The 13,262-nt window shown below is 37.8% G+C and overlaps 1 protein-coding gene across 3 annotated transcripts; it reads left to right on the top strand.

Moving 5' to 3' along the window:
• Positions 1–1,387: 1,387 nt before the first annotated feature.
• LOC120800367 (zinc finger protein 239-like) lies at positions 1,388–12,081 on the top strand. Of its 3 annotated transcripts, XR_005708973.1 has the most exons (6): positions 1,388–1,493; positions 4,107–4,206; positions 6,216–6,301; positions 7,770–7,844; positions 8,483–9,911; positions 11,063–12,081. XR_005708973.1 is itself a non-coding variant. In XM_040146436.1 (5 exons), the coding sequence occupies exons 3-5, from the start codon at positions 6,284–6,286 to the stop codon at positions 9,575–9,577; spliced, it is 1,188 nt and encodes a 395-aa protein (XP_040002370.1). In that variant the 5' UTR covers positions 1,388–1,493; positions 4,107–4,206; positions 6,216–6,283; the 3' UTR covers positions 9,578–12,081. The 3 variants fall into 3 exon arrangements, 2 of the variants coding, with proteins under 2 accessions (XP_040002370.1, XP_040002371.1); XM_040146436.1 differs by having other exon boundaries at positions 8,483–12,081; XM_040146437.1 differs by lacking the exon at positions 7,770–7,844 and having other exon boundaries at positions 8,483–12,080.
• Positions 12,082–13,262: the final 1,181 nt, after the last annotated feature.

The raw sequence follows: 13,262 nt of genomic DNA, 5'->3' as shown, positions 1-13,262 counted from the left end.
TAGCTACTTTCCATTGAAAAATTTTTGGCAACACTGGTTACTGTATTTCAAAAGTTTGGTTCACCATCATTTGGTATGGTTATCCTCAAGTACAGGCTGTATGCCTAGTGTGTCCTGTAGCCTGCATAAGAAATGCTGGCCTATAGTCAGAGCCCATTGTAGTCAATTGTTAATCTATGGATGTACTTTGAACCACAGCATAGACCTTCTTCAAGCACCCCTTGCTGATGCTCACATAGTATATACATAGAGTATTGTAGTATAGTATTGAGTATAAATTACATTTTTGGTGCGCCCAAGTCTGGGTTTTGACTGTGCAATAGTTTCCCCTGAATCAGGATAATTCTGGAGTCTTTGAAGTGTGTGCATCTACAGCAGCCAAGCTTGCTATGCTAGCTATCCACTTGTGTAGCTGACAAACAAATTATCTAAAACATTTTTTACTAAAATAAAAACAAACTCAACTTACCACACTGAATGCTGCTGCTCTCTTGTAAAACTTTGTTCTCGTCTCTCCTCTCACCTCCTGTTGCTTTCTGCAGGTATTTCTGCCCCTGGTGCTGCAGAGTCTGGATCTGTGACTGCAAACCACTTACTGGCCCCCACGGTCCTGCTCAACACCCACTGCTTCAATTATTATGATTATGATTATCATTACTATTATTATATTTAGTTTTATTGTATTATTCACCCTATTATTATAATTATTAGTTTTATTATTAGTCTAGTTATTGTTATACATCTTTATGTTGTACCTGTACTGTGCTATGTTCTCTTTCCACCCTCCTGCCCCCCCCCCCCCCCCCCATCTCCAAATCTATTTAGAAACTTTTAAACTAATATTAATTTCCAAACTGATGAACTCTATTAGGCTCTTTAATTTACTATAAAGCCCTTCTTTTTTTCTCTGTTCTTTTTCATCATCATTATGATCAACAATTTGTAACTATATTTTTGAATACACTAATATATAAATGATAAGCACATTTGGAATTATTTTAATAAGAATAGTTAATGGTTTATTTACAGTCTCTTCCAAACATAATACTGTTTAGTGTTGAACTCCAACCATTTTATGATTATATCTGTAGAGTCTCTGACAACTAATAAGCTGTAAAAACATCCCATCCCTTTAGAAGCATTGTGGACAGCACTTTCAGATGATTCCAATTTGTATGTTTAAAATTTTGCTTTTTGTTTAATTTCTATTTAATTTATTTTGTTTTCTTTTTTCAATTTCTGTCATTTATTTTTTTAATTTTGGAGATTCAATTTTCTGTGTTTTTGTGCTCAGTTTTTTTTTCTTATACTCCCTGTAGTGTTGTTTGTTTCGCAATGTTACTTCGGCGTTAATAAAGTTAAAAAGAAAAGAAACATTTTGAAACCATCCCGCAATGCTTCGCGCAGCTACGTCATTGTGCCGTCATTTTACAAGATGGTGGTATTTGCGTGGCAACGTCAATGTTAACAGAAGAGAGACTGTTGGAAAGAAGGTATCTATTCCACTCTGTTTTCTTGGTTTGTCTGTGTCCACGTTTGTGGATATTGATCAGGTTTGAAGCTTGAAGCCGTCTAACCGTGCAAATGTAGCGGCTCTCTTTCGGCTCCTCGCTGTAACGTCTGTTAGCTTGTTAGCTTGGATCTGTAATGCTAGGCTTAAATTAGCCCTGTGCCAGATGAGTTTGGAGGTTGTTTGTTAGAACCAAACAAAACAAAATTGAGCCTTTTAGCATTGTATGATCGTGACAAAGCTTAAACACTCAACATGTGAAAAACATAATTGAACGTTGTATTATGTTAATATGTGAGTGAAGTCATTTAACCCGGGACTAATGAGACGAATTAGGCTGATGCTCCCTTATTGTATCAGTCTTCTGGATGGCGTGGGCCACACATACATGTCTATTTAATGTCGGAGTTTGGATCAAATCAAAGCAATAACAGTTGTGTGTTGGACTGAACTTAGTTTTTTCGTGTCGTGTTGAAAAATCGGTAGCATCAGTTCAAACGTTGCCACACGGGAGATCTCTTTCTGGATGCTTTGTTCAGAGACTCCCATCAGTTTTTCAAAACAACAGAAGTTCACACAACAGCTGCTACAAGCTGAGAAATCCCACTGACAATGAACACAGCAGTAGTGCATAATTTCTCTTCTCAGTTGCATGAAGCATTTGCATCATTAGAGCTAACTTAAATAAATTAGCCAGGCTGACTAACATTGGTCAATATTAGTTTATTGCAGGTACACCTGTATCATTGTATATGTCAGCTAATCAATAACAAGGAATTGCAGTACTGACATGCCCAATTAGGTTTGAGGTAATGTACAACCATGACATAGTTTGTCCCACAGAGAGCACTGAGAGGTAGATTTTTCAGTATGTATCAAGATGTAACATGTATTTTATGTTACATGTATACTAATGATCAAAATTTTAAGAAATTTTTTTTCTGGTCTTTATTGAAATTTAAGCACTTTAAGTCCAGTGTATAACCTTAAATAGTACAAGGTATACATTTCATAATAAACAATCCTGGTCAAGAAATTTATTAACTTTAGCAGCTTTTCTGCAGCACTCGAACTAAATGAAAGTTGATGCAAACAATTCCTACAGGTGTCCCACCTTTTGTTGATAACTTACAAACCCTCTGTCTGTACAAAGGCAGTGTTGGAACAAACTTACTACTCCCCCTTGAGCATTATTAGGACACTACTGCAGTGCTGCAGCAAGTAGAACTGTATGTTTCTATCAGAATGGTGAGAAAAAGTAACAAAGTTAGTCATCTTAGTTGGTCATTTGGGCTTACAGCAAATATTCTAAATTCAATAATATAATCAAATTTTAAAATATTAAGACATTTGACTGTGAAAATTAATATAAAAATGCTGTCTGCCTTGTGAGTTCATGCGTTAGCCTGGGCTGCAGCACTGAATACATTGCAACGAGCGATTAATTCAACAACAACTGTGTGGAAATGGTGGCAGAGAGTATACAGCCCAACTCAGCCGCAGAGAGAGTGATTTGCATCTAAAAAGCCCCCGTTTGGAAATACTTCAGACTTTGGTAATTTCTACGGCAAAATTGTTGAACCTCAAGATAAAGTCGTATGTGCGCAATGGAAGCTACAGTTAGCCTTAGCATTCCGGCATAGCAACCTGAAGGCACATCTCAGAAATATGCACCCAAGTGGTTATGTCTCTTATTGTGTTGGTTTATCCTCTTATGGACATAAAGTGCAAAAATAGGTATTTGAATGGTTCGAACCTATGTGTGGGGTTTTTTTAAATTTTTAAATTTTTTTTTTTTGTTTTTTTTTTGAGAAGTGTAATCGAGTGTCATTTTTGGCCAGTTTTGACATTGCTCTTGTTCAGGGGCTCATCCTACGTCAGGAAAATGACCAAAAGCATTAAAAGAAAAGAACTGGACCGTGGCTTCCCATGATGGAAGTAGTGATGCACCAAAGTAGAGAGTAGAAAAGTCTGAGTTTCTGATTGTAATTTTTGCTGATTCCAATTTTCTGTCTTTCCAAGAACTATAATTGAACGCATACACACACATTTTTGGAACTTTTCTTTGATCGTAAATTTAATTGTAAGTTCATAATAAAACATTGACTATTAAATTACTTTTAAATTTTGAGGTGTTATAAAACTTTGTATTGGTAGTGTATGCATTAAAAATTTTATTATCAGCCAATAAATTTTTGTTGGGTTTTTTTTAAACAAATGAAAATCCAGAAATGGTTGGGCTCTAGACTTTATGCTAACATTTTTCCAAGAAAATCACGAGTTGCACAAAATTAGCTTCAATCATGTCCCCAGCAAATATCTTAAATTCTAATTAAATAAGGTTTTAAGTTGAGTTTAAAACTTAATTCTTTCCGGTATATTTTCCAAAAAGGGGGAAGTCCTTAAGGAAGCTTCAGCAGCGGTTTATCTTCACTAAAGAGATGGTTGAGCTTTGTCATAATGAGCAAAATGACTGAAGAGTGTGTGGAGGCAGACAAGGGAAACTCTGAATACACTTTATTTTGTCTGTTACTTGTCACCGCTTTGATTACCTCAGAGCCTTGATAACTTTTCATTATCTATTTTCTTTTTACAGATTCATCTGACAAATCCAGTTTTCACCAGACATTTTAATAACCAAACTGTAAAAACATCAACAAGAAAGTTTGGGTTTCAGTCAAGATCTGAATAAGCAGGTATGGCTCTATCATGGCAGCTTTACCATATTCCTGATGCACTGTGGGAAATCAAGCAGTATTGTCTCTTGTTTTAGCAAAGTATTTGCGAATTATCTGGAAACCGCCTTAAGCACGATGTTTAGATAAGGAAACATGAACACCTGGAGAAAAATGTAGGAAGATCAACTACACTGAAAGTCTGCCCATATGTACAATGTCTGCCCATATATGAGATCTACCTGTGATCAGGTAGAGAGGAAGATTTGTTTTGATGGTGAACCTGAAGACTAGGCCCCGTTATTATCAAGCATGCCAGAATCAGTCCTGGTTAAAGTTAAACTAGGACTAAAAATACCTCCCACACTCACTCTCAGCAAGGAAAAAGTGACTGATGTCACCATTTCATCCCACTTAGCACTGTCACATTTAATTGACTGCGTCTGATACAGAAAGAATTTGATGTAAGCAAAACAGAATTAAATACATAAAATCCAGTCATTAGTATGACAAGTCAAATTGTGCTCAGGTGAAGACTGAAAATATATTTTAGCTAAACTGATAAGAATACATTATCTTAACAGTTGATCGCAGTTTAATGCCACAGGAACCCAAGAAATGCTGGTTGAAAGCAGTTGAATATCCCAAGAGAGAAACTTCCTCTCCAGTGCCGAGGACAGAAATACTTGTCAGTAAATACTGTGCTTGTTTTAATACTTTTATGCACATTTGGTAGTTTATTCAGGCTGCTTTTGCGTAGATGACAAGAAGGCTGTACTGTTGGCACCATCTAACACCAGTACATTTACTGAAACTTAAGATGCCTTGCAGTGTTTTATCGTAGTAACCCATCTCTCCTGCAATGTTGAACATTTCAACTAACATCATAAAACATGAGTACTTTTTGAATTCATTATTTTAATAGGCTTTTGATGCTGGTATTGGAGAACAGATTGTAGGGAGATGTCAGGAAATGACTGGAGAGAAAGGGGGAACAAATTCAAATGCCTGTATTTACTCACTCTGACTATTACTTACACTGTTATATACTACATAAATAACAATGCTTAACAATTTCCTGAAGTAAAACTGGAGACCTGCTGAAGTGTCACACCAAAGTTCTCTGTTTTATCATTTAAGCAGAGGCAGGTGCTTGTGATCAGTTTCTTTTTTGTTTTTGAGAATATACAGGCAGGAGACAGATTAAAGGGAAAACCTGAAAAATGAGTGGAGAAACAGGATGACATGCCCCCATCCATGATATGTTATGGCCTTCGCCGTCACAAGATCTCAACCCAGTTGAACACCTATGGTAGATTTGGACCAACGTTTTAGACAGCAATGTCCACCACATCATCAAAACACCACATTAGGGAATATCTTTTCAAAGAATGGTGTTCCCTCCCTCCAGCAGTGTTAGAGATTTGTAGAATCAATGCCAAAGTGCCTTGAAGCTGCTCTGGCGGCTTGTGGTGGCCCAACACCTTAATAAGACACTTTATGCTGGTTTTTCCTCTGTCACCCCTCTGTGGTTTTTCTATGGTGCAATGATGAGATATCCACTGATTTTCCAAAAACATAAAATATTTTTTTTTTTTTAAGTATCTTTTTGGCAGGAGAAAAATTATAAATCTAATTCTATAAGTAGTGGTACATTCTTTCCGTGTTTTTGTATTTTGGAATGAGGGCACAGAACAATCCTCGCAATACAATTCTACAATACCAAAAAATACAGCCTCCAAATGAACACACGGTTGAATAAATGCCTTTCTAAAACGTTTCAGCAAAAACCGAACGTTATAACCTTTTGCAAGGCAAGATTTATTGTAGGGCTGTGGTATCACACTGCATTAATTTTAAAGTGGGTGGACCCCATAAACTGGCAACTGATTGTATATTTCCAATGTTGGGGACAGCCTTAATGATTCTTTATTGAACTCTGCCTAGGTATCTACAGTCACTTCTAGCTGCAGTATTATTGCTGTGTAGGTGGGTGCTCTGAGCAGTCTGTCTCTGTTTGATGATTTCAGAGTTGAAGCCGTGCTGATGAGAAGAAAATCATTTGGAGGACATTAACTTTGACCAATAAGGAGTTGAAATGAGTTCTTCAGAAGAGGTGAGGTCGGATAAAAATGAACATTATCCACTAAGCCCAGTTGCCGAATCGACCATCTCACACAGCATTGCCGGTTGGGTCACAATTTTTTTTTTAAATTTTTGCAGATTCTTGCAATGTCAACGGGGGCTTTTCAGCTGCTCTCTCATGATAAACTCCGTATAATGTAAAGTTGTGCAGCACTAATTCACTAACAGAGTCACGTCCTACTCATCACTCTGCTGCTCTGAGTTTCTCCTTTTTTAACACGAATGAATTCAGCAATGAATTCAGATCACTTCTACTTTGCTGTTTTAGATCTAAATTTGGAGACTCAAACTCAATGCTTCCTGTAGGTGTTTCACATTGAATTCCTGATAAATAAGGAGAGAATTATGCCCCATGAGCCCCTACCAGTCACTCACTAAGACACTTAATAGGTGCACTCCAGGGAAGTCCCTGGGAGCCAGGGGCTGTCCAAATCTACAATTCATCAAACCTGGAAGGTGCCTAAAACAGACTCTTTGTGGACTTTTAGAATGTGATTTGAGATACAGACTTCACCGCACTTGGCTTGCCAAATTTATACATTAGTCATTGCAAATATTATAACAGTGTAAAAGAAAGCAAAAATGACAATAATAAAGATGGTGATGATAAAAACAGAACTGTGCTCTACCCACGATACCAATTGTACATAATTCATAATTCATAGGCTTTATTTCAAATTTACCTTATTTAATTTAGGGGACATCTGATTTTTTTTTTTCTTTTCTTTAGAAGTTTATTCATGTAATAAATCTTGATATTGTAAACCTACTGAATATGTGAAGGTCAAATATTTTTTTTTTTTTTTTTGGTTATAATCAGAAGAGCTGAGCAGACAAAGGTTGGTTTAATTCAAGCAGAAAAAAAATCAGCCTTCAATATAACATCCTTAATGGAGGTTGTTTGAGGTAAATATAACATTTGCAGTCTTAATCACAATTAATTTCCCCGTGGACTCGCGCTTTTGCAGCATTATGTACTAATGGTGAACACGTGACTACATATGACTGAAGTGTGTGATGGGTCAGGACCATTTCTGGACATTTTGGTTCCTTAGGTGATACGTCCACAGGCGTGGATCTGGGGATTGGTTGTATCACAATTAAATAATTTTATGATACTTTATTTTAAATGTAATTTCATTCAATTTCACGAAGCTTCTGTTCTGTGTCATGTCATCAACATCTTCTGTTAAGTAGTATCTATACATGCACCTCGTCCCTGTTATGTATTATCCTGGATTTTAATCATTTTATAGGATATGCTAGGGAACATAACCTGGGTATTAATATTCCTGTATGACTTTATGTACTGATCATCTGTTCAGTAGTGTTCAGACTCCCCCACATATCTCTGCTGAGGTGCAGGTATTCTCAGTATGAGATTATTTTAATTCTATTTTTTTCTGTACAAATAGGATGTTGCTCTGAATCTGTTGCAGAATGTCTGGAGAGGATTTAGACAGACACTCATTAACCTCCACATTAACAAAAGGCTTTTTTCCCAACAGCAGCAGGTATGAACAGAGTTAAATGCAATAGTGTCCTGTAATTACCATTTGTGGCATCAAGGACCACTGTTCCAACTACTCAGTAAAAGTTAGTCTTAACAAAAACAAGTTTTTGTTTATATTTTTAGATGTCTACAGTTAACAAGAAAATATGACTGTCTGATGGACAGTATTAGGATGACTTATCATTCTTTAAGATCAGATGTTTTAGCCTCCATCATAGAATTAGGAAGTTCATCAGAATCAAAAGAGAAACACAACATATCATACTAAGCTTTAATAATAATATTTAATAAATGTTTTATCGGAAGGCTATAAATTTGAAACATCTGCATAGGAAATGTTTAAGTTTCACTAACAGTAGCTTAACAGCAATTGGGAAGCAATTGTAATCACTTAGTGAATGAATTTTAACTGGGGAAATTGAAAATAAAGGCCTGTCTTAAATAAATTATAAACTTATAATTGAATAAAGGCCTTGTTCTCTCTTGAGTTATTGAAATGAGTATTTATTTGAGAATTTGCAGTATGTTGTTCTTTGGTGATAGGCTTAAATGTGAAGTACTGTAATATAGCTAGCTAACTGCTAGCAGCATTTGATCAAGTCCTCCACTCACCTTCTTTTCTCTCTCTGTTTTTGTCAGCTGAAAAAGACAGACACAGACAGGAGCAGACCTCATCAGTGTCAAAACTGCGGGAAATCATTCAGTCGGATTTGTAGTCTAAGAAGACATGAACTCACTCACACTGCAGAGAAACTGTACCACTGTGAACAATGTGGCAGCAGTTTCAGCCAACTAAATGCGTACAATTTACACCTGTATACCCACCCTGAAGAGACACCATACTGCTGTGAACAATGTGGGAGGGATTTCAGTGACCAGAGCTCATACAGAAAACACCTGCGTGACCACACTGGACCATACCAGTGTGACCAGTGTGAAAAGAGTTTCAGTTACTTCAGTATTTACAAGATACACATGCGTGTCCACACTAAAGAAAAGCCATACTGCTGTGACCAGTGTCCAAAGAGTTTTAGTTTTTTAAGTTCTTACAAACGGCACCTGCTTAGTCACAGTGGAGAGAAGCCCTATCAGTGTGACTTTTGTGGAAAGAGTTTCACTCAGTCAGGGCATTTCAGTTTGCATCTGCGTAACCATACTGGAGAGAAACCATATGAGTGTGACCAATGTGCAAAGAGTTTCAGTGACTTAAGTAGTTACAAGATTCACCTACGTGTCCACACAGGAGAGAAACCATATTGCTGTGGCCAGTGTGGTAGAAGTTTCTCTCAGCTGGGTAATTACAAGTCCCATTTACGTATTCACACTGGGGAAAAACCGTTCCGCTGTGAACTATGTGAGAAAAGTTTCTCTATTTCTAAAACATATAAACAACACGTGCGCACACACACTGGAGAGAAACCATATCAGTGTAAGGAATGTGGCAAAGGTTTTGGTCGCCTGAGCAATTATATGCGGCACCTTCGTATCCACACTGGAGAGCAACCATTCAGTTGTGACCAGTGTGGGAAATGTTTCAACAGTTCGTATAGTTACAGTCGCCACCTGCGTGTCCACACTGGAGAGAAACCATACTGGTGCTCACAGTGTAAGAGGCTTTTCACACGGTCACAGTCTTTGAAGAAACACCGCTGTGTTGAAATAGATGAAGAAAGTTCAACTTTGTGTACCAAAGAAGCACTTGTTAGCTGCTCATCAACAGAATTAACAAACTAGAACCAGTAACAACCACCAAAATAAACTAGAGTGTGTGTATTCATGGTAATGAAGAGACATGTCAGTCAATACTACAGTTTGGCTCACTTAGGTATTTTCAATGTTTTTTGGGGAACAATGGAGCTTTGTGGCAGGATATAGCAGACTCTGAATACACACACAGTGCTTGTTAGGAGGATCAGTTAAATTTTGGTTTTGGTCTTTCCATGTGCCCTTTTGACACTAAAAGAAATATGGAATATATCATCACACTTATATTAACCATGTTTCTTTTCTGCTCCGAGTAAGGTTAAAGGAGATAATGAAAAGGCCCAAAGTGCAACGTTTTTAAAGGGTAAGTTTGTAAGTATACTTGGTTGTTACTATTTCATTCTTTTTGGTCTTCTGTATTCGGAATTGTATAATATACCAGAGAATGGATAATTGAAGCCATTATTTGTAAAATTGGGAAATGTCTTACTTTGGTTCCATCTGGTGGAAGAAGAATGGCACTATGACTTTGAAGGGTGACTGAGTTTTCTCATTGAATAGCCCTCTGGCTCAGTATAGTAAAATACATTTATTTTTTCCATGATATTGATAATAAGTTGACTCATTCAATGCAGTTATTTTCAAGGGCCTGAGCAACGACTGGTGCAAGGACCCTAATGGAATTGCTATTATTATCATCCATGCAAATGAATCACATTTTTGAGGGGCTAGACATGCTAGAAAACTCATGAAATTTTGCACGTGTCAGACTTGCTGAAAATTTAGATATTGTATAGGTGTTGCACATGGTTGTGGCAAAATGGCTAGATAGCGCCCCCTAAAAAATTTCAAGGACTTAGTTCTTGAAATACGTGTCACCTACATATACGAAAATTGGTAGCCGCGTGTAACATCCCATAACTTACAAAAAAGCCTCTTGGAGCCATACCCGAAACCCATCAGGAAGTCAGCCATTTTGAATTTAATGTGCAACTGTGGCGCAGTTTTTGGCCTTTACAGGCATTGTACTTTAACAAACTCCTCCTAGAGAATTGAACAGATTGACTTCAAGTTCGGTCAGTTCAATATCAAGACCTTTGTGATGTTAAATTGTGAAGCTTTTGAGATGTTGTTGAATGGCGTGTCCATGGCAGCATGGTGAATTTCAGTGTTTCTCCATGAAAGAGGAATTTGTTGTAACTCAAATATACATTGTCCATTGTGCTCCAAACACGTTTGATAAGAGTCCTGGCCTGAAGACACATACAGGCCAATACAGAATAATAGTAATAATGCCACCTACTGCCAACAGGAAGTAAGCCTTGTGTGACAAATCATCATTTTATTTACATAAACGTTTCATGATCTTGTCTACACTTGATCTACAACAACATATGCTAAGCTTGTGCTTGTTCTCTTGAACCACGTTCTGGACATAGGAATTAATACAAAATGTGCAAAAGATCTGCCGGCAGGCACTCTATGCAGGAAATAACATCTTATTCGTTCACACAGTCTCCAATGCTAGCAGAAGTGCACATGTGTGTCAACATGCCACCAGCGTTGGCACCCCGCCAGCACCCCTGACGTGCACGACGGTGTTGGGGCCTGATCAACGCTGCTTGCTGCTTTAATTGTAAAAATGTCACGCTTATGAGAGGCCTTTAACCTTGTCAAATGCTCCATGTTTACATCAGTCAAGCTGTCACTCCAATATATTGTTCAGAATTTTGTTCGAGATACTCACACCATTGAAAAAAATACATTTGAAAGACTCAATACCAGTGTATGTTCTTGAGTAGTACTCTGTATATAAGTAGATGTTTAATAAATATTGTTGTTAATAAATGCAAGTTCAACTCACAGGTGGAAACATTGGAAACAAAGTGTGAATGGTGATGAGACAGTGCCAGGAACATCTCTTAAAACAAAGTTTGAAATCTTTGAGAACAGGTTTTGCTTTTGCTTTCTCTTTGATGTTTTCAAATACCAAATTTGCAGTAGCACTCCAGAGTCACAACTAGATTGATATCCATCAGAGCTCCTCTTGCATAATATCTGTACAAAGTGGTCAATTACATGAAACAAAACAGTACACTGTTAATGACTATTGTATATTGTGTATGCTATTACAATTTCAGTAAGGAGAGAGAATTGTATAACAGTATTTAATGAGGTAACAACAGAGGGAAGTTTTGGTGATTTGACTCTGATGATGAGAAGCATCTACATGAAGTAAAAGGGGCCCAATGAAGATAGGAGATAGGATGTGGTCCCCTCGAGCCTAGACACTGGCGGTGGTAGAAAAGAGCAAGCAGGTGGACAGTGGACACTTTCTTTGAGACTCCCTGGAAGTTCTTGATGTCAAGGTGGAGATGGGGAGGAGGTGGGTTGCGCAATAGGAGAGCTGAAAGATGTCTAGACAGAAATTCAATGACGGTTTAAGACTGATACTGAAGAGGATGAAAAATTGAAGCCATCAATATGCGAATATATTAACATGCTGTAAAATAAACCCTGAAATAAATGACTTAATTAATAAAGTATGAAATAAAGGTTTGAATGTGTAAATGAATACATAAGTAATTTAACAATGTGGGCATTAGTAAATGGTTCATAAAATTGTGAACATATACAATTATTTACTTCCACGTGAACATATATATTTACTTACTTTCATGTGTCCTGTTCTTTGTGTTTCTGCATCTCTGTGTAATGAGGTGGGTGGTCCTAACAACATAACATTTAAGGGTTAATCAGCCAAAAAAAAAAAAAATCCTTTGCTGCTCTGACCAGATACCATCTGAAGAAATGGTACAGCTGGAAGCCATAGTTGACACAGCTGCAGACATCACCCTAATGTCAACCGAGCTTTTCACCCAGGTACAAGCAGGCGTTAAGATTAATAAAACCCCGCAAATCAAGACATGCACCCTGGACATTCAAGCTTACTCACCCGTGGGCACGCAGATGGAACACGTTGCGTTACTATAACTGTCTATTGGTTCCATGATCCTGTCTACACATCACCGCTCAATTCTATCACCTTTTTCATTGGCAAAGACCTACTTAATCATTTTCAGCCCCTTATAGCCCCAGCGATCGAACATCTAGGCGCAATTATGGGAACTGACAGAACCTCTTGAAGCCCAGTCAAGTGTCCTGATCAGCAACCAGCACAAAACTACAGGAGGTAACCATAAAAGATGCAGTGCTGGCTATGTCGGTGGAAAAGTCTGCCATTAGTCAAAAGATTTTGAAGGGATGTTCAAGCTTCTTACAGCAAGCCAACTCTGGAATACTATATATCCATAAATCTATTTCCTATGAGCATAGATCCTAGAGCAACAATTTCAGCCAAGTGTGTCTGCACTTTGGATCTACACTGGAACCAGCGATGGATGAGACACTACTTCCTGGTCGTCCCAAACCTCCCACTTGAAGTGTACATTTGCACAGACCCGTTAGTCAGACTGGCTACTTGAGTAGACACCATCCATAACGTTATCTGGGCAGCACTGGCAGAACAGGACACACCACCTGAGATAGACCTCAAGAACCTGCACTCAGGTCAGATCATTCCAGAGGCATGTGCAATGGTTAATGAGAAGGAAGGCATATTCCCATCCTACAGTAAAAGCATCACAGTATGCCTCTTCATGTAGCCAGGAAAAAACCTGAAGGACTCACTGGTATACTTCCAACGTCCAGAGCA

The sequence above is a fragment of the Xiphias gladius genome, chromosome 15 (assembly GCF_016859285.1).
Source record: "Xiphias gladius isolate SHS-SW01 ecotype Sanya breed wild chromosome 15, ASM1685928v1, whole genome shotgun sequence".
Lineage (NCBI taxonomy): Eukaryota > Metazoa > Chordata > Actinopteri > Istiophoriformes > Xiphiidae > Xiphias > Xiphias gladius.
The sequence above is the reverse complement of the archived record's forward strand: the minus strand, read 5'-3'. Positions and strand labels throughout refer to the sequence as shown.

Excerpts from the sequence above, each read along its gene's own strand:
- LOC120800367 (XM_040146436.1), top strand. Across the intron at positions 7,845-8,482 it reads TTTTTTCCCAACAGCAGCAG|CTGAAAAAGACAGACACAGA; the intron begins GTATGAACAGAG and ends TGTTTTTGTCAG.